This window comes from Pristiophorus japonicus, chromosome 15, assembly GCF_044704955.1.
Source record: "Pristiophorus japonicus isolate sPriJap1 chromosome 15, sPriJap1.hap1, whole genome shotgun sequence".
NCBI lineage: Eukaryota > Metazoa > Chordata > Chondrichthyes > Pristiophoridae > Pristiophorus > Pristiophorus japonicus.
Window position 1 is genome coordinate 83,337,799 of NC_091991.1, and position 20,396 is coordinate 83,358,194.

At 43.2% G+C, this 20,396-nt stretch overlaps 2 protein-coding genes across 3 annotated transcripts in view; both read right to left on the bottom strand.

Moving 5' to 3' along the window:
• Window positions 1-13,109, bottom strand: part of ipo8 (importin 8) — a 116,293-nt gene extending 103,184 nt beyond the window's left edge. For both annotated transcript variants that reach the window (XM_070900661.1, XM_070900659.1), the window contains exon 1: window positions 12,796-13,109. In XM_070900661.1, coding sequence (XP_070756762.1) covers window positions 12,796-12,879 — 84 coding nt within the window. In that variant the 5' untranslated portion in view covers window positions 12,880-13,109. The remainder of the gene's footprint in view (window positions 1-12,795) is intronic.
• Window positions 1-20,396, bottom strand: part of caprin2 (caprin family member 2) — a 119,592-nt gene that overhangs the window by 7,402 nt on the left and 91,794 nt on the right. The window lies entirely within an intron of this gene.

Here is a 20,396-nt window from a genome sequence, read left to right on the forward strand (position 1 = left end):
AGATAGAGACACTGACAGAGACACACTGCTGGGGGGGGAGGGGATCCCAGCACACTGTTGGAGGGCTCCCGGTGCTGCAGTCAGTAAGTAGAAAATGTTTTATTTATTGATTTTAAAAGAAAATTATTTCTTATTAATTTTTTTTGATTGATTTATTGGTTGATTTATTGATGTATTTATCATTTATTATTGATGATGGCTCTTTATTTGTAAAACTGAAGTATTTAATGTTTGTAAACTTCCCTTTAAACACCCCCCCGCCCCCATTCCCTTCGCCTGATTTTCTAAAGTGTAGACAAGGTTTTTTCGAGCGTACAAAAATCTTCACTTACTCCATTCTAAGTTAGTTTGGAGTAAGTTTTCACTGACGAAACTTTGAAAACAGGCGTAAGTGGCCGGACACGCCCCCTGTTGAAAATAAAATTCTGTTCCAAAGTGAAACTGTTCTAACTGACTAGAACTGGAGCAAACTAAATGACGAGAATTCCGATTTCTAAGATACTCCGTTCTACACCAGTTGCTCCTAAAAATCAGGAGCAAATCATGTGGAAACTTGGGGCCGTAGTGTTCACTACTCGCCAGTTAGCTTGGAGTAAAGTAGCATTCCTTGATGCATGGCCTCCACCCCACGGTATCTGATCAATCTCCACTGAATGTGTGTAAGCTCAGGCACGTTTGTCATTTGCTCCTGACAAAAGCGGGCCGTAGTTTAGCCAACAGTACAGACTATTTATTCTGTATATGTTTCACAATGATTTGTGGAGTGTTGGCACTTTAACATGCAATCTGGCAATCAACTACGAATAATCATTAATCCTGTGCCATACATCGAACTGCAAGCAATTTGCAGCATCAAAGGTTTTCACCCATTCCAAGTCCCTGTCTGATCCATAAGGAATCTATTTTATTGTATGTGTGGAATTAGATTTAGTTTTGAAGTGCAAGGCATTGTTCTACAACAAAAAACAAACAGGGTTTTCCTGGCTTTTCTCCAAGACTCTTCATGAGGTGTGGTTCCACAGACACAAGAGCCCTTCAGCACCTTGTCCAAGTAACCATTTTTACATACAGCATTAGATAGTGAATGTTAGTGCTTTACTCCACCAAGCTTAATGCTGTCCTCACCAGGCATCCACAAAAAGTCGCTGGGCAGCGATCAGGAGTGGGAATCCTGCCGGACGTTAGTCCAAAGGTGCGAGGCCAATCATAAAGTACCCAACTGCTAGGATCTGCTAATTCAGCACAAGGTGGGGACACGAGACTCTGGTCTGTGTGGTTTAGACGAATAACACGGCATTCCCTTCACCCATTAGAGCAGTGGGGGAACTCAGCAAAAGACAAATAGTTATCAGTAGTTTGTTCAAGCTGTCTTAATTTAATTTAAGTGCAGACTAAACTATGCTACAAGGACTTGTATGTGTGTAGGCAGACAGACGCTGTACTTGAAAAGGCTAGTGGCCTCGGGAGCAAGTAAAGCTGCGCCACCAATTGCAATTTCACAGCAATTGGATACTAAGCATTCAGGGCTAGGAGTCATTCACCTGCATACTCAGCAGCACAACACTATTAATCAGAAGCGTTGCAAGGAAGCTGCTCTTGTATTCGGTTGCAATTCTTTTTCAGCAGACACAGAATTTTAGTTGGCAAATCACACATTTCACTTTTTTCTACATTACAACAGTGACTACATTTCAAAAGTACTTAATTGGTTGTAAAGCTTTTTGGGACATCCTGAAGTCGTGAAAGGCGCTATATAATTGCAAGTTAATTCTTTATTTGCTTTATCATCACAATGATGGTCAGCAGTCACCTCTGAAACAGCACAGGTCAATATTCATTTTCATCCCACAAACAGATAGAGAACTTGACTAGGTTAACTCTTTTAGCTCAAGGGTAAAATGTGACAGTCCACTCAAATAGCAATTTACTGCTGTTGTACTCAGTTTCTGACCCAAGACGCTATCAGAAAACTATTCCATTGCAATATCATCCAGTGAAAAAAATTACTTGCACAGTCGCACATTATTTCCACCATTCCAATACAGAGAGAAAACTCCTCTTGAATGGAAGCAAATGAGCCACTACTTTTTTTCCAAAGTTTAGCTGGCCACAATTATCCGCTAACTTACCTTTGCGGATCTACAATCGGGATTCCCATACTACAAAGAAAACTAGGCTGCTGCTGTTGAAGAAAACAAGCAGGGAAGTCTCTGAAGGAAATCCCTACAGTGCAGTTCTACCACAGATACTGGCCTGCAATGCGCAACTACTGCCCAGTGACTTGCTGTGCCTAGCTCCTCTTGCGGGTGATTTAGATTTTATTTGTGGAGCACCGATGGAAGCATTTGTTTTATACTAACACTGCAATCATTATAAATTTACATTTAAAGTTCCCAGGCAGTCCAATTGATCTAAACTCTGTGTAGTCTCACAGCTCTTGCTTGACCTTGGCATGATAGGAAGTTAGATCACTCGCCTGACTACCAAGTTACACAGCACTTTAATGTCAACCATTTTTAAAATCGCCATTAAAGCAACAGTATGACAGGAGACGAGTTATATGTCATAGCAGATTTCTTGTGCCATTGCTCTGTGTCATATGCCAAGTTGTGTTGTTACAATAGGTACATTGTACAATGCATCACAATTTGGGGATTTTTGTGCTACATATTTTCTGAGGTTCAACGACACTAGTAACTCCCATAGGTGGACCACGCATCCCCTACAATCCAGAATGCACCCTTTTCGGCCCAATATATGTACTTAAACGATAGAGAGATCCAACAATTAAAACAACAAAAAAATCTCCTTCGCTCCCCCACCTCCCTTCTCCCAGCCAGATTTTAACACCCCTTGACATTCAACAGTATTACCATCACCGAATCCCCCACCATCAACATCCAAGGGGAGGGGGTCACTATTGACCAAAAGCTTAACTGGACCAGCCACATAAATACTGTGGCTACAAGAGCAGTCAGAGGCTGGGTGTCTCATCTCCTGACTCCCCAAAGCCTTTCCACCATCTACAAGGCACAAGTCAGGAGTGTGATGGAATACTCTCCACTTGCCTGGATGAGTGTAGCTCCAACACTCAGAAGCTTGACACCATCCAGGATAAAACAGCCCGCTTGATTGGCACCACATCCATCACTTTAAACATTCACTCCATGCACCACTGGCTGCAGTGTATACCATCTACAAGGTGCACTACAGCAACTCGCCACGGCTTCTTCGACAGCACCTTCCAAACCCACGACTTCTACCACCTAGAAGGACAAGGGCAGCAGGCGCATGGCAACATCACCACCTGCAAGTTCCCCTCCAAGTTACACACCATCCTGACTTGGAAATAGAGCGTCGTTCCTTCATCATCACAGGGTCAAAATCCTGGAACTCCCTCCCTAACAGCATTATGAGAGAACCTTCACCACACTGATGGTAGCTGTTCAAGAAGGTGGCTCACCACCTTAAGGGCAATTAAAGATGGGCAATAAATGCTGGCCTTGCCTACATTCCAGGAAAGAAGAAAAAAAACTCAAATGTGCTGATCCAAACAGAACAAAAATGCACATTAAAAAAAATTCAGCTCAAGCAAGACAGACAAACTGAAATTTAGCACACTCTGGAACCTACAATGTATTATTCTGCTGCTTTGGTACAACGGTGTTTAACAGGCCTGCCCCTTTAAAGGTTACAAATTGTAAATAAGCACATCCTTGGGACAATTGCAGGGTAAATGCTATTGGTGGGGTAAGTTTGCAGCTTTGCAGATGCTTGTAAATTTTCTGCTCCAGGTTAGAAGAAACCAACATAAAATACCTCCCCTTCTTTCTCCTGTTTAATACCCAACACAGCAAAATGAGACAAACGTGCGCTGGAGGCTAGTATTTCCTGCCCTTCTCTCCTGAAGGCAGTGACTCTTGCCATGCCGTTCCATGGGCAACAGTAGTCATCTGCTACCTCGCCAAATAGACTTTCTTCATACATGAGTTTTGACAACAAGTATGAGCCACACACAGCATCACAGTTGAGCCTGATCATGTTCACAGCTAACACAGACACTTATAGCAACTTCTACTGGAAGGTGTGCACAAGAAGAGCGAGCAGGAAACTTGGCTAATTTTCCTCTCCATAGCCCAGAGACACTAAAACCAATTATACCACCAGCTCAACGGAAAACAGCTAACTTGACATTGATGCTCAGACTGAGATTAAAGATTCTTCAACAACGATAGAAATTAATTTTTAATTATACATAGGATATTGTACAAAGTGTCAGTAAAGCCTATTAAACTCACTAAACAAATTTGGTTCCCGAATATGTACCCAACTGTCTCATTACCTGACATCAACTGTAGAACGGAACCTTGTACTACACAAATGTCACAGCGTTAGTGTTAAATTCTTGTATGTGGAGAGCAATTACATTATGCAATTGGATGGTTTTGCAAAGTACAAGATTTAGGATTGAGCAAAGTATCCACCAAAAAAAACCTGTAATTAATAGGATTGATGGAAAAAGCAACAAAATAAATGATCTGCAGGGCCCAACAAAGTGGAGAATTCTTGGATTTTGGACTGTCTTAAACTTATTTCTACAGGAATGCTACAGTATTACATTTTGTAAGTCAACATTACAATCCCCTGGGAGGTCAGACGCACCAACGTTAGCGTCCTCGATCAGGCCAACATCGAAGCACTGACCACATTCGACTAGCTCCGTTGGGCGGGCCACATTGATGATGATGATGTGGACATAGGCGGTCCCTCGAACGAGGATGACTTGCTTCCACAAGAGTTCACAGATGTTTCAATGAAGGACCCGATGTTCCAGTCCTGATCTCCAGTTGAGTGGGTGGAAGATGCCTGTGCGTGGATTTTTTTTAACGTGTGGTGACTGTTGCACATCAGCCACCACACGGGCTTGACAGAGCTAGGCCTTTATCCAGTGACAAGGATTAACCAGGACGACTGGAGACCTGCTCTGTTGCATGGACCTAGTGCGCACACATATCGCAGTGTGGGCAGGTCCGTGCTGCCCCTGGGCCCGCGGCTCTTCTGGGCCCCGGACCCTCATTCGCCACACACCTGACACAAGATTCTCAAAGCAAGCGCTCCACTCGGAACTCCTACACAGCAAGAGAGTCCCTGGTGGGCAGAGGAAATGTTTCAAGGACACCCTCAAAGTCTCCTTGATAAAATGCAACATCCCCACTGACACCTAAGAGTCCCTGGCCAAAGACCGCCCTAAGTGGAGGAAGAGCATCCGGGAGGGTGCAGAGCACCTCGAGTCTCGTCGCCGAGAGCATGCAGAGAAAAAGCGCAGGCAGCTGAAGGAGCGTGCAGCAAACCAGTCCCACTCTCCCCTTCCTTCAACAACTGTCTGTCCCACCTGTGACAGACACGTAATTCCCGTATTGGACTGTTCAGTCACTTAAGAACTCACTTTTAGAGTGGAAGCAAGTCTTCCTCGATTTCGAGGGACTGCCTATGAAGTTAACATTATCCATTATGCAATTCTCTACCCCAGAGGGCTGTGGATGTTCAGACGTTGAGTACATTCAAGACACAGACTGATAGATTTTTGGATACCAGGGGAATCAAGGGATATGGGGACAGTGCGGGAAGATGGAGTTGGGCTAGAAGATCAGCCACGATCTTATTGAATGACGGAGCAGGCTCGAATGGCCTACTCCTGGTTATTATATCTTTATTATATACAAATTGCAGTTTGCCGTTATACACTAGGAACCATTCTGTAATCTTTCAGGAGTGCCTCATGACTGAGACATCAACTATTCCTCATATATATCTTGGTTTTCATATACTCCATGTTTTCTATTTTCACGGCAAGTGTTAACTTTGCAAAAGAACAGCACAGAGAAGCAATTGAAAGGTATTTCATTGCCTCAACACATGATACCGCAAGTAGGAAAGAGAAATAGATGACAAATGCACTCCACGAATGGTATTGAAATAGCAAAGGAGGACGTTGGAGGAGACCTTAGTCTATGCTCTAAACTCAACATGCCCTGCCAATACAGAGCAACAATCATCAAAGCCAATCAAGCATTGAACTATATAGTCAAAACAACAAAATACAAGGTAGAGCAAACTGTATAGTATTCTGATCAGATCACACCTTGAGTACCATGTCCAGCTCTGGTCACCAAGACACAAAAGAGGTATTCAACACCGGAGGCAGTACAGAGACGAGTCATGCGGCTGATACCCAGTGTCAAAGGCCTGAATTATGAGCAAAGATTGGACAAACTTGGGCTTTTCAGCTGGAAAGGAGTCATCTCAGAGGTGATCTAATAGGCAAATCTAAAATAATTAATGGAATGTAAAGGGAAAGTGATTTCCAAATAGAGCAGCAGAAGCAACAAACCCCCTGGATACGGGACACTTTAGGGTCTTTCTGGATAGGTGAATTAAGATGGCCGAATGGCCTTCCTCATCCGTAACTGTCTGGTGATCATTGGTGATGTTGGCAAATATACCACTCTGCACCTGCACATACAAACCTGCTCAACAGCTGAATGAGCTTCTTCCTTTCATGCATAAAAGATTTACTAGAATGATACCAGAACTGAGAGGTTATACCTGGGAGAGGAAAGATTGAACAGGCTCTTTTCTCTAGAAGAGAGAAGACTGAGGGGTGGCCTAATAGAGGTCTTTAAGATTAAGAAGGCGTTTGATCGAGTAGACGTAGAGAAGATGTTTCCATTTGCAGGCGAGACCAGAACAAGGGGCCATAAACAGAAGATAGTCACCAATAAATCCAACACCAACTTGTATTTATATAGCGCCTTTAACGTAGTAAAATGTTCCAATAGGGAATTCAGGAGAAATTTCTTTATCCAGAATGTCGTTTGAATGTGTAACGCACTGCCACAAGGAGGTAAATAGAGCAGATGCATTTAAGGGGAAGTTGGGTAAGTACATGAGGGGGAAAGGAATAGAAGGGTATGTTGATGGGATTAGATGCAGAAGGGTGGAAGGAGGCTTGGGTGGAGCATCAACATATATCTGTTAGGCTGATTGTCCTGTTTCTATGCTATAAATACTTTGTATGCACTACCCCTTGGTGACATCATCTGGAAACACAAGATCAAGTTACATATATATGCTGATATCTGGTTTAAACACTCCACCTCCACAGCTGTTGCTAGATTGTCCAGCTGCCTGCCTGCAACAAAGCCTTTGAAGAATCCTGCAGCTTAATACAAGCAAATCTGAAGCTATTCCCTTTCACTCCTGTCAGCTCCTATACATTTCAAAGTTAGTTCCATCAACATTACCAATTGCTACCTCACATTAGGTCCGGTGTTGCAGAACTTTGGCATGCTACTTGATCCCGAACTAAGTTTTCTTATCGAAATCTGTTCCACTGCCAAGACTGTCTTCTTTCACCACATTTCCCACATTACAACAGTGACTACACTCCAAAAAGTACTTCATTGGCTGTATAGCACTTTGAAATGTCTGGTGGTCGTGAAAGGCTGTATATAAATACAAGTCATTCTTTTATATCAGCTGCTTCCATCCCTAATTCTACCCCATCATTGCTGATAATCTACTCGGTGCCTTTATCACGCCACGGTTCAATTTCTCTAATGCTCACCTGGCCAGCATCCCTGCCACTGCCCATGTCTTTGTCCACTCAAAACCCCACACTACCATCACCCTGATTCTCTCCGGGCTATATTGGCCCCTCATCCTCTATGAATCAACTTCAAATTCTTGTCCTTATTTCCAAATGCCTCTACTACACCACACTACTTTAGGTGATCTCTTTCAGCTCAGATCCTTCACTCCTTGCACACTGACTGGGCTACTCTTCATTTCCCATCCTCTTTGTTCTTTCAGCCATTTTATACTGCCCTGTGGAATTTCCTCCTCTTCACTTCCTCCATTCCAAATTCCAAAAGCTTAAGAATTTTCTCTTCAACCCGTTCTTTCAGCCCTACCCTCTAACTCTATTCTAGCTGCTCTTGCCCTCTCATTAGGCATTCATTTTCTTCTCTCTGCAAAGCACTCAAGATGTCTTTCTGTGAAGAATACTATATAAATGCACAGTGTTGGTCCAACATTGTACAGCTTTCTAGACACAGCCCAAGTGTGGAGTAAGAAAACCAGTAATTGTACTGTCAGGCATTTTTCAGTTCAAGTCACAGTACAAAAACTTCATACACCCTCAATTATGTTTTACCGAGATTCCCAAAGGCAAGACTAAACACGCACATGTACTATTCGCAAGCCGACATTAATACCAGTCTGTAAAACACCAATTGCAGAGGTGCAAGGATGACCCGCAGAAGCCTTTCACCTTTTATACTGGGAAAACATCCATCTCTAAGCAGTGTCCAGCCAGGATTGCAAACAAAAAATGCAAGTGTCAACTTGGCTCCGTGGTTGCACTCTCGCCTCAGAGTCAGAAAGTTGTGGGTTCAAACCATAGTCCATGACCTGAGCACATAAATCTAGGAGAACACTTCAGTGTCGTACTGAAGAAATGTTGCATTGTCAGAGGTGGCAACTTTTGGATAAGACAAAAACTTCCTTTTATGTCGCACCTTTAATGCAAGAAAAGTTCCCAAGGCACTTCACAGAAGCATAATCAGGTAAAAACTGATACTGAGTTAAAGAAGCAGATATCAGAAGAAGAGCTGAAAGTTTGGTCATAGAGGTTTTAAGGAGGGCCTGATAGGTTAAATTAGGGTTAGGGAGGGAATTCTAGAGCTTAGGGCCAGACAGCTGAAGGCACGGCAACCCAATGGTGAGAATAGGGGATTCACTCGAGGCCAGAGTTGAAGGAACCCAGAGTTCTTGGAAGGCTGTAGTAGGGCTGGTCATGTATTGCTTTGCTGTTTGTGGGACTTTGCTGTATGCAAAATGGCTGTCACGTTTCCCCACATTACAACAGGGCATACGCTTCATAAATATTTAATTAGCTGTGAAGCACATTGGGCGATCCAGAGGTCGTGAAAAGTGCTATATGAATGCAAACTATTATTTCTTTGCAAGGAGATTTGACATTTATGAAGGAATGTAGAACACAAGTTAGATTAAACTCTTTACATTGAACCTACTTACCCCAAGATTATTTTTTCTGCAAATCATCTGTTCAATATATACACACACGATAACCAAATCGACAGCCAGCAGGACATGGCACAAGACAGACTGCTCCACACACTTGGAAAATTACTGCGTGCAAAGTGAACAAGAAAACTACACAAAAGGCTGCAGCGATCAACTAACTCCAACCAGACCTCTGCACCACAACCAGCAGAGGAAGTTTGCAACAGGCTCCTTAGCCACTAGTGCAGACATATCAGTGACCCTGAGCAACTTCTGATGACCCAAAGAAAAAACTGCAATGCCAAACAATATAAAATAAAACAAAAAATACACAGAAGAGCTAGCATTTGGAGGAAAAGAAAGCTTTTTCGAGTGCAGACCCAAAGAGTTCTGTTGTAGGGTCTACAATGTGAACATCAATCTGTCTTTTCTGTATGTTTGCAGCATTTTCTGTTTTGATTTCAAATTCCCAGCCTTGCAGTTTTCCTTTTCAATATGGCCCAGATTTTCCTGCGAATTGTCAACGGACAAAGTAAATCTCATGATCCACTGTGCCCATCTCACCATTGCAGGCTTACTCCAGATTTTGCTGATTTTCTAATTGGAATACGCCACAGCGAGCATAGCGACAAATCAGACACTCGGGGACGATCAAAGTGACAGCACATTCGCCATCCAGAGCCACGGGACGGTTCCAGTGAATGGAATCTATAATTATTTCAAGCTGCAGTGTAGTAGTGGTCCTTTCGATTTGGTGTACAATCTATGAATTCAGGCCACTCAGAGCCACTACATTATAATTTATTTCATAAAATAATTATTGACTTATTTTTGTGGCATAAAATTGCAGGGATATGGGGAAAGAGCAGAGGAGTGGGACTAACATTGGTCATCGAAAGAGCTGGCACAGACTCGATGGGCCGAATGGCCTCTTTCTGTGCTGTACTATTCTATGATTCTATGAAAATGAACTAGCCTCAAATTTTCAATTTATTTGAAAGTTCTGAGTTTTAATAACATTGAAGATTACAAATTTTTGAGGACAGCAAAAATTTATATAACGACATGCTGACTTTCCTGAGCAGATGGGCTTGAATTGTTTTTGAAGTGTATGTACATCAATTTACTCAAATAGTTGAAACAATAATGATTAATAAGCACATTAGAGTTATTAAAGATATGGTTGTTGCGTTAGTAGCTTTAGTGTGGTTGAGCACCATGAGTAAACAGGAAAGGGTTCATTTAAATTCTGAAAACGAGCTCATAAATGGAATGGGCGATGGACATATGGTGTGGCAATATTAAAATTAAAATCTCCGGTGCAGGAAGTGGGTACTCAAAAGATCCTGGTTGTTTAACCTTTGCAACAGTAATACATTTTTAACAACTAGGAGTTTTAACCCAATCCTGGAGCAATAAAATCACGCCAGCCAGGTTATTTTTCACACGATAGACCACACTATATTTGCGCTGCTAATTGCTGGAAATGCGAATTGATAATGGTGCAGCGATACAGGGACCTAATGAATGATGTTCTCAATGGTCAATCACCTTAAGCAATGAAATTTAAAGGATAAAGAAACAGTGAACGATGGGAAGGAAATAGGGCGAATTCGAGTCAAATTATATACAGAAAGAGAAAAAAAAAAGAGACTGAAAGGAAAAGTACGAAAATATTGAAAAGGAACAAGCAAAAGAAAGGGACATTTAACCCAGTTGTGTTTGGGAATTGTTGTATTGGTGCTTAAGTGAATGGCAGTGCAGTTGGGCAAAAATTCTCACTCATATACTGTATCACAAAAGTTTTTCTGACGATATCTATCAAATTTGAATTTCCGAGTGTTAAAATAGCTTTGGAACCTGAACGTTATTGCCTTCCGACACTAACAAGAGTATCGATGGCAATACTGACACAAAAATACTACCAAAACAGATAAAACAAAAAGTGAGTGAGATCCCACAGCTTAATTTGTTCTTTATGGAATTGCAATGTTGAGTTCCATGTCAGGACTATAAATATTAACAGAATCCTTACGCCATGCATTACCAGCCCTAAACAGCAACGGCTAAATCAATTCGCATTTGCGGCACTAATCCAGCAATTTCACAACACATAACTAATTTCAATGGAGACGCTTGTGGTGAGGGTGTAACTTTTTCGGTTTCAGTGAGACGAAAGGCACGGCCAAATCATCCAGCAATTTATGGAGCATTGTAACTCATGAAGTATTCTTTGCCACAAATTTATGAGATTTTTGCGAACTAATAAGAGGGTGTCGTTAATTTTCCAGCAAATTCTGGGCCCATGTGGTAGCGGTGTGAAAAGTGTTTTACATGCAGGAAAATCATTGATTTTAATGGGGGCGGAGCAGTGATACTGGCCCAGATTTTGCTAGAGCAGGGGGCATCGTGCCCCATTTCCCTCACCCTTCAATTCAAACATTTCAAACGTGTGCGTTGTTGGAAGTGCGAGCTGATAACGGTGCGGCAAAGGCTGGGGGCATCTGGAACCTTAGTGAACGTCGGGATGAACAGTTCATCTCCTTAACCAATGTGATTTATGGATGGAGAGTAAAATACAGGGGAACATATAAAGAGGGTGAATTCAAGTACCAAAAGGTAAAATGAGGGAAAGAAAGATTGGATTTAGAGAGAAGAAAGAAAAGAAAGAGAGAAAAAATTTACTTAACATTTTAAAATCTCCAACAATTTACTACCTGCAGGAATGAGAACTCCACAGTTTAAACTATTCTTTTTCTGGGCGGTTGAGGTCGATGGTCATTAAGGAACATAAATCTCTGCATTAAAAAAGTATTTGCGCTGTAACAAAGCAGGCCTAACTTTTTGCACTAAAAAGTTAATTGGCAATTAATGCGCAAATTCAGCAACTTCATGAAACTCATGGGAAGGTTGAAGGCGAGCTGCCCTTTTTGGGAGGCTCACAGCAGAGTGGCGCAAATCATCCCTCAACTTGTGGCAGTAAAGTTGCTGGACGATTTACACATTCCTAACGGCGGGCACCATTAAACTCGCCATTATTTTGTCAGCAAATTCTGGGCCACTTACCTTCTAGCTGCTTATGAAAGAGGGGCAACAGCAGAGCAGGGCAAAAGTCCCAGAGAGGAACGGCATCATTAATGGCACAAGTCTCTTACTCCATAATTGCCCTTGTCTGTTGTACCATTCAAAAGGTGCCTATGCCATTGCCTTGGCACAAGTCCCCAGGAAAATCCCAGCCCCTTATGTACTTTCCTGATGTATGTGTGTGTGGCTGAATGCTGCACCAGGTAACCTCACAGCCTCAAAAAGCAATGGGAGCTCTCAACATGAGATGCAGACAAAAATAAACATCAATGAGTTGCAAGATCTGAAATTAAAACTTATTTTCCGCAATTACCCACATTCATATTGAAGTGTTGATAAATATATCTACATTTACATACTGTGCGTGGATTATCTGCCTAGAGTTTCGTGTGCAAGGCACTTTTAAAAAATGACTGTGCCCCTGCAATAAGGTCAGTGAGTCCCAGAGACGGAGGTGAAAGTGTGTGGAGCCCATTGCCCCTCCCCTCCCTGGCCGAAACTCAGAGGCGCAACCAGGCCTCGACCGGGCCGAAACTCAGAGGCGCGACCAGGCCTCGACCGCGGCGCCGAGTAGCACAAACCGCACGCTGCCCAAAAGAGGAGAGGAGGAGCCCACGGCCTCACCTGATTGAGCTCGGTCTCGGCCGCGATCCTGAGGTTGGGGTCGATGGTGCCTTTCAGGGCCTGGATGATCCGGTTGGGATCCATTTTCTTCGGCCTCCTCTCTCTCTCTCGGGCCTCCCGCCGCCGCCTCCTCTTTTGAGGTAACCCAAGGCGGTCGTGCGGGCGACAACGCCACTTGCCGATTGATTGTGTTGTGTTGTGATTTTTTTCGCTTTTCCTCCCTCCGCACCCGGTGCGTCACGCGCGTCACTCAAAGGCGGAGCGAAACACAGAATTTAATCCGCGCCGCCGGCCGACGCCAGCCCCGGTCGCCCTGGCAACGCTGCCATCTTCCCCTTGCAGCCTCTGTACGGCAAAATCTACATCTTGTCATCGTACGGCAGGCATACGTGACGTCATTGTACGGCAAAACTACATTATGTCACTACGACGCATCCACGTGCTGTCACTGCGCGTCAAATCTGCGTGACGTCACTGTATGGCAAGGACCAGAAGAGTTCGGCAGGGGCAGGGTAGCTCTTGTCAGGGCCTCACTGCCAAAGGAGGAATGTTTGAGCATTCAAGAACAAAAAGTAACCCGATGGCCCGCCAATGGCTCAGTGGATGAATACCCAGCCACAATGAGGAAAGTAGAACCAGGTAGGCCCCAGATTTGATCCACAGTTGGTGCTTTTAGGTGATCTGAACTGAGCAACTTTGGCTCTGAGTCAGATATTGTGGCTCCAAGACCCACTCCAGAGAGCACACTCCAGGCAGAGGTGCCACCTGTTGGATGAGATATTATCCCCCCCCCACCCGCCGTCTGCTCTCTCAGGTGGATATAAAATATCCCATGGCACTATTTCTCAGAGTCCTGGACAACATCTATCTCTCAATCAGCATCACAAAAACATTTCTGTGTGCAAACAGATTACAACAGTGACTACTTTTCAAAAGTACTTCAGCTGTAAAATACTTTGGGATGTCCTGAGATGGTGAAAGGTGCTATTTAAATTAAAGTTCTGCTTTTACTTGCACTTCTATAATAAGGGCCTTTAATAAAATTTCCTGAGACTGGTCTACCCCTTGTTCCCCATTCTCTTTGCTCCAACATTGGTAGCTGCTCTTTCAGCCAACATGCTTCTGCCCTCTGGAAGTTCCCTTCTACATATGCCCACTCGACCTCTTGGGGCTGAAATTCAGGTCCGCCCAAAACTGGTCACACCGACCACTCTTGAAGTGTTTTTTCTGCCACTGTGGATGAGGTGGCCTCTTTCACAAAATTCAGCTCTTTGGCAATTTTTTTGGAGCGGGTTGGAAGCTGGTCATAATGGGGGCGGAAGTGCAGCGGTGAGCACTCTAGAGGGGCGAAAGTGGAGGTGGAACGGAGTCTCCGCCGCTCGGTCATCAGCCTGGCGCTGATGATGACATGACGCGTGTGCGTCACCACATCTCTCCCCTTCACGCAAAGGGGAGAGCCTTCGCCATTTTAAAACTTCGGTCCACTGGGCCACCAGGGAGGGCCGAACCTGGGGGCATAATTGTCGGCCTGACCTGGCAGTCGGCCGACAAAAAGAAAACATGGCGGCCGCGGCAGTGCGTCCTCCCCCTCCCCTTGAATGAACGCTGCACAGCCATATCCCACACATTGAAAACACAGTGCACTGACAGAAAAGGCACCGCACGGCGGGACAAAGATTTTTACAGGTGAATTTAGATGGGGTTGCGGGGGAGCGGCGGTGCACGCTTTGATTACACACTTAGGACGGGTCGGCAGCAACGGTGCGGAAGTGGGGACTGCCGAAAAAAACCCCGGCTGAATTTCGCTGGCGGCAGCCATTCGACCGCAAATCAGCAGCCCTTTCCGGCTGTAAGAGGCCTTTTCGGGAGGCTGAATTTTGGCCCCCTTCTCTTCCCATTTTCTAAAGTCTGCTTAAAACTTTTGTTGTGTTGTTGGCTCCATCTATCCGTTCCTTTCTCCTGCTCACAGTCCATTCTTTTATCTCCATTTTGAAGTGTTCAAAATATCTTTCCGCCATGAGTACAACTATAGCAAGTTATTGTTCACATTTGCCATGCTTAAAAACGTGATTTTAATGAATTTGTTTAAATCAACTGAGATTGGAAACTCTTGGCAACACATTTGTCTCTCACTAGGGTAAAGCGAACAGCACTTCACCTCTATGGATGACATATAGCATGGTATTTGGATAGAATTAGATGGCCAGAGAAATATAATTTGGGAATGGTGAATATGACAGCATTAGAGATGACCGATCCTCTGCTTTCCGATGTTGGCTAAAATTTGAGCATGCAGTCAACCTCTTTCCCCCCCCCACCCACATTAGATGATTGCCTTCTGTGGTCCTTCCAACTAGCATGAGAATCCTGTGATTCAGTGGAGAGCACAGATATACAGGTATTTGGTGCTCACGTAAGGGAGTATTGATCTCTTGAGGGTCTCTGCATGGTACAGTCCTTTAATAAAAAATAGAAATGTAAATCAACTCCAGGGCAACTGTAATCTCTTCAGACCTTAACTGATGTCCACTGGTGCAAGATTGGCAATCATTACATTTATTTACAATTTGTAACATTACAATTAGTCAGGGAGCCAAAAATTTAAACTGGTTCTGTGACCAAATAAAAAAAATAAAGTTCTGTCCTTTGAACAATGGTATACTCCACATATGTGAGTAAATTGGCCTATCCAAGCAGAAAAATGGAATGCCACCTGAACTTTGAACCTCTTTGCCAGAACCATATGGCTTATGTTTCCTGAAAGTGCCGTGAACTAGGTGTGAATTTAACTCATGTTGGAGGTTGAATTGCGTTGAAAGTCCAAAACCACATCATGTCTATTTAAGGTTATCATCAACATCCCATGTGGCCATCTTTCTGACTTTGTATTTACAAGTCAATGGTAATGTTCAGACTGAATTTCAAAACAAGTGCCAGTTCTCCAAAGGAAATATAATTACTATAAAATTACAGATTATTTTTTGTGCTGGGGAGTTGGTCAACTTGCCATGGTGCTTGGGCTTTACTGAACTCCTTAAGCTAATGCAATTTCTCAGAATACTGTAGTCTGTGCTCACTGAGGAACAAGATTGCATATTCCTTTCCAAGGGAGATTTTGTATCAAGATTTACAAGAAGAGCTACACGGAGACACATGTGGAATGAGATTTATTTAATTAAGCCCTTGCAAACTGTCTTGAGACTCTCGTGCTGCAAATACTTAATTGACTGTAAAGCGCTAACGGACAGCCTGAGGTTGTGAAAGGTGCACTCTAAACACAAGTCTTTCTTCTATTGCACTGTTTAATATTTCATATATGTTGCTTACTTCTGTAAGTAATTGAATATGCAAATAAATCTGATTCATGAATTAGCCTGCTATGAAAAGTATCTTGCATGGCTGATTTTATCCATCTTCTGAAGTGACTTGTGACATAATGGCATCCTACGCACTACTTGGTACCAATTTTCCTGTAAAGTAAGAAAGACTTGGATTTATATAGCGCCTTTCACGACAACCAGACGTCTCAAAGCGCTTTAACTTACTGCAGTAATTTGGAATGTAGTCACTGTTTACTGTGGGAAACGCGGCAGCCAATTTACGCAAAAACAAGCTCCCACAAACAGCAATGTGATAATGACCAGATAATTTGTTTTTTTGTTATGTTGAATGAGGGATAAATATTGGCCAGGACATCAGGAATAACTCCCATGCTCTTCTTCGAAATAGTGTCATGGGATCTTTTATGTCCACCTGAGAGCGTCTCGTCCGAAAGACGGCACCTCCGACAGTGCAGCACTCCCTCAGCACTGCACTGGAGTGTCAGTGTAGATTTTTTTGAGCTCAAGTCCCTGAAGTGGGACTTGAACCCACAACCATCTGATTCAGAGGCGAGAGTGCTACCCACATCGCCACAGCTGATACTGACAAAAGGAACATAGTTGACCAATTTTAGAGTGTGACTCTAAAACTGTAGATTCTGGCTAACAGGGAACATAAGTCTGCCGAATGTTCTCGGTGCCCAAAATAATCTTAATCCAGCTCTGCCTATGGCAACTGCAATGTCATCATCATCATAGGCAGTCCCTTGAAATCAAGGAAGACTTGCTTCCACTCTAAAAGTGAGTTCTTAGGTGACTGAACAGTCCAATACGGAAATTAGTCTGTCACAGGTGGGACAGATAGTCGTTGAAGGAAAGGGTGGGCGGGACTGGTTTGCCGCACGCTCCTTCCGTTGCCTGCGCTTGTTTTCTGCATGCTCTCGGCGATGAGAGTGCTCAGCGCCCTCCCGGATGCACTTCCTCCACTTAGGGCGGTCATTGGCCAGGGACTCCCAGGTGTTGGTGGGGATGTTGCATTTTATCAAGGAGGCTTTGAAATGTTTCCTCTGCCCACCTTGGGCTCGCTTGCCATGTAGGAGTTCCGAGTAGAGCGCTTGCTTTGGGAGTCTTGTATCAGGTATGCAAACAATGTGGCCCGCCCAACGGAGCTGGTCGAGTGTGGTCAGTGCTTCGATGCTGGGGATGTTGGCCTGATCGAGGACGCTAATGTTGGTGCGTCTGTCCTCCCAGGGGATTTGCAGGATCTTGCAAAGACATTGTTGGTGGTATTTCTCCAGTGATTTGAGGTGTCTACTGTATATGGTCCATGTCTCTGGGCCATACAGGAGGGCGGGTATCACTACAGCTCTGTAGACCATGAGCTTGGTGGCAGTTTTGAGGGCCTGGTCTTCAAACACTCTTTTCCTCAGGCGGCAATGTGCTGTGAACATGAATCTAGCAGCTTGGGAGAGGGCCAGGACATACTTTGCAGCAGAAAGATCAAAGCTGTTATTTCTCGTGAAGGTCTGTTTTACAGATATCCTGCAATACAACCTGTATGAAGCCTCCTATGAGTTGGTGGCACAAAGCAATGGAGTCTATCAATCAGTACATTGAACGTTGTTTGGCGATAGTTGAGCCAAGAGGTTAAGCTGTATCAAACAACACTAGCAGCTGCAACCTTTCTTTAGTCAACGTAACAGGATAGGGCTTTTATTTGTCGAGGCAGTACCCTTAGACTAATGAAGTGTTCAGTGGAATCAAGGCACTGTGAACTGTTCAGCCAAATTAATTCTCACATTGCTTTAGGTAGCAATATGGGCTGATACAAAAAGACTGGCCAATAAAGGCATATGGATCATGAAACAAGGCATAGAGCGAACTCAACTATCAAATCTTTCAAAAACAATAGATGTAGATCAATGATTTAAAAAAATAGGCTGGAAAAGTGTTCATAAGTTTATGAAGCAGCAGATTTAGGGCCAAAGTGAAAAGTACAGAATAAGAAGTTCAAGACGTTATACTCCTCTTGTGAATTGTTAAAGAAATAAACCTCCCCTTCCAAAAATTACAATCCCCATCTAATTACTGCGCACACACCAATGAAGCTGAGGGTAAGCCATTGTCTGATTAATCCTCCAGACAAAACAAGACCCAAAGCTCCTCACGTTAACTGGGCCAAATCCTTATTCTAAAGCCACAGGACAAGTCTTTCTCGATCACTGTCTGTACTGTAACCCAGGGGAAGTTGAGCCCTGCTTCATATTAGAAAAGCTCTCCATGTACAATTTAGCTCAGCCAATCTACAGTCTATTCCTGAGCATTTCAAATCATTCTTTTGCATTATAAAAACTTTGAATTACCCAATATTTGAATTAAGCAACATAAATAAGAGAGTAAAGTGCTAAAATATTGAGTTATCAGATAAGCTGAATGATGCAAATTTGAATTAAGAGAAGTCGGCTGTAATTTGAAGAGAATAACTCTGTTAGCTGCTCTCTGAAAAGATCTCCTTCGTCTTCGGGTCTGAAGGTATTGCAAATTCAAAACACTGGCTGGAGCAGCTCACCATATTGAGAGTGATAGCTCATTATAGTTTGGCCAAATTCAGCAGGATTTTGAAATGCTGTACGCATGCAAATTGACTGACTGAGAAAGCAGCCTAAGGTCTTCATCTGCAATGGCTAACCCCCAATCAAGGGGACCTCCCGAAAGGAAGGCAGTTATGTCAAAATTAATTCTTGTGACATGAAAAGCTTTGTTTCCAGCCTGACATAGTTAACAATGCTGGGGCTGCACACCACGCCGCTATTTACTAGAAAGATAGAAATAATAATATAATCACCAGCCTATTGAGAACCAGTGACGTCTTCTCGGGAAATTGGCTTCCACATCAAAAGGAAGTGAAGACATATCTGGGCCGCAGCCCTAGAATGTTTAGTTTTACTTTTATTTTCTATGTCATGGCAGAGACACAACCTCTTGTGGACAGATGTGCTCCATGTAAGAATGATCAATTATATGCTTTTCTAAACTGCTTAAATTACTGCAGTAAAGTTAAATACAGTATTGTTGTTTCTCTGGTGTTTTATTGTTTCTGTATACATTTATTTGTCACAATAAATTGTGTTTGTGGTTTAACCTTTAACTATGTGGTCTGATAGTTTTTGAATGATAAGGGAGTCAAGGGTTATGGGGAGCAGGCAGGGAAGTGGAGTTGAGGCCAAGATCAGATCAGCCATGATCTTATTGAATGGCAGAGCAGGCTCGAGGGGCCGAATGGCCTACTCCTGCTCCTAATTGTTATGTTCTTATGATAGTGTAGTCTTTTTCCACCTTTTGAAGAGATCAGGCATGTGCATAACCAGCATCTTGTATTGACTTATGGTGTATAACACCGTGCTACAAGACTAATCCTGAGGCACGCAATTCCTATCCACGGCATGCTTTAAGTTGTGAGGTTCGGCTCATAGGGGACATGGATTCAAGTCTCTGGAAAACGCAATCTGCTGTAAACATGAATAAAGTTGGGAGAGGGCCAGAATCATAACAGAGCATAACAAATATATCTGAACTGGAGACATTGACCCCGAATGGTCCCCTTACCTTTTTTTTGGTGCATTCTTCTTTGTGTTGAGAAACAAAGGTCATTTCTGTCTTGTACGGGTCAGAAGGATGTGGTGAAGAATCAGGATTGTGAATCACCTGTTCTTTCTCGGTTTATCATTCTCACCTTGAAGATCAGTAGAAACTGGGCAAACTCCACAAAAACCCTCCCTTGCCAGCAAAAGCTCAAGAGTAAAAGCTTATGAAAAGTTAGGCATATGAAAATGTTGCTCATCCCTCCAGGATAGCTGTGTATTCATACCTCAACCAAACAGATCTGTAGCTAACCCCATTTATCTATCAGTTTGGAGAGTGCCCTTAACACCTCAAACTTCAAAATTACAATGGTGTATTTTTAAAAATGAGGCAGGCAGTCATTTCCTGTTGGATTTCAATGTTCCTAAAAAGTGTAATACCTGTATAACTTCTTTCATGCTAATTTCTTCTGAACTGGAGCTGGAAATTTACAAGCACCAATCAATCTGCAAACCTCACTCAACAACAATTAAACTCTAATTGACCTCCACTTGTGTACATGTACAGAAATGTTAAAGGCCAATTGCATAGAGATCTATCTGAGCAGTAGCATAATGCATTGTGTATTACAAAGGTACAACATTCTGTGCCTTTGTAAAATAGCCGATCATCCAGCTCGGGCACATTTGTTCATGGGAT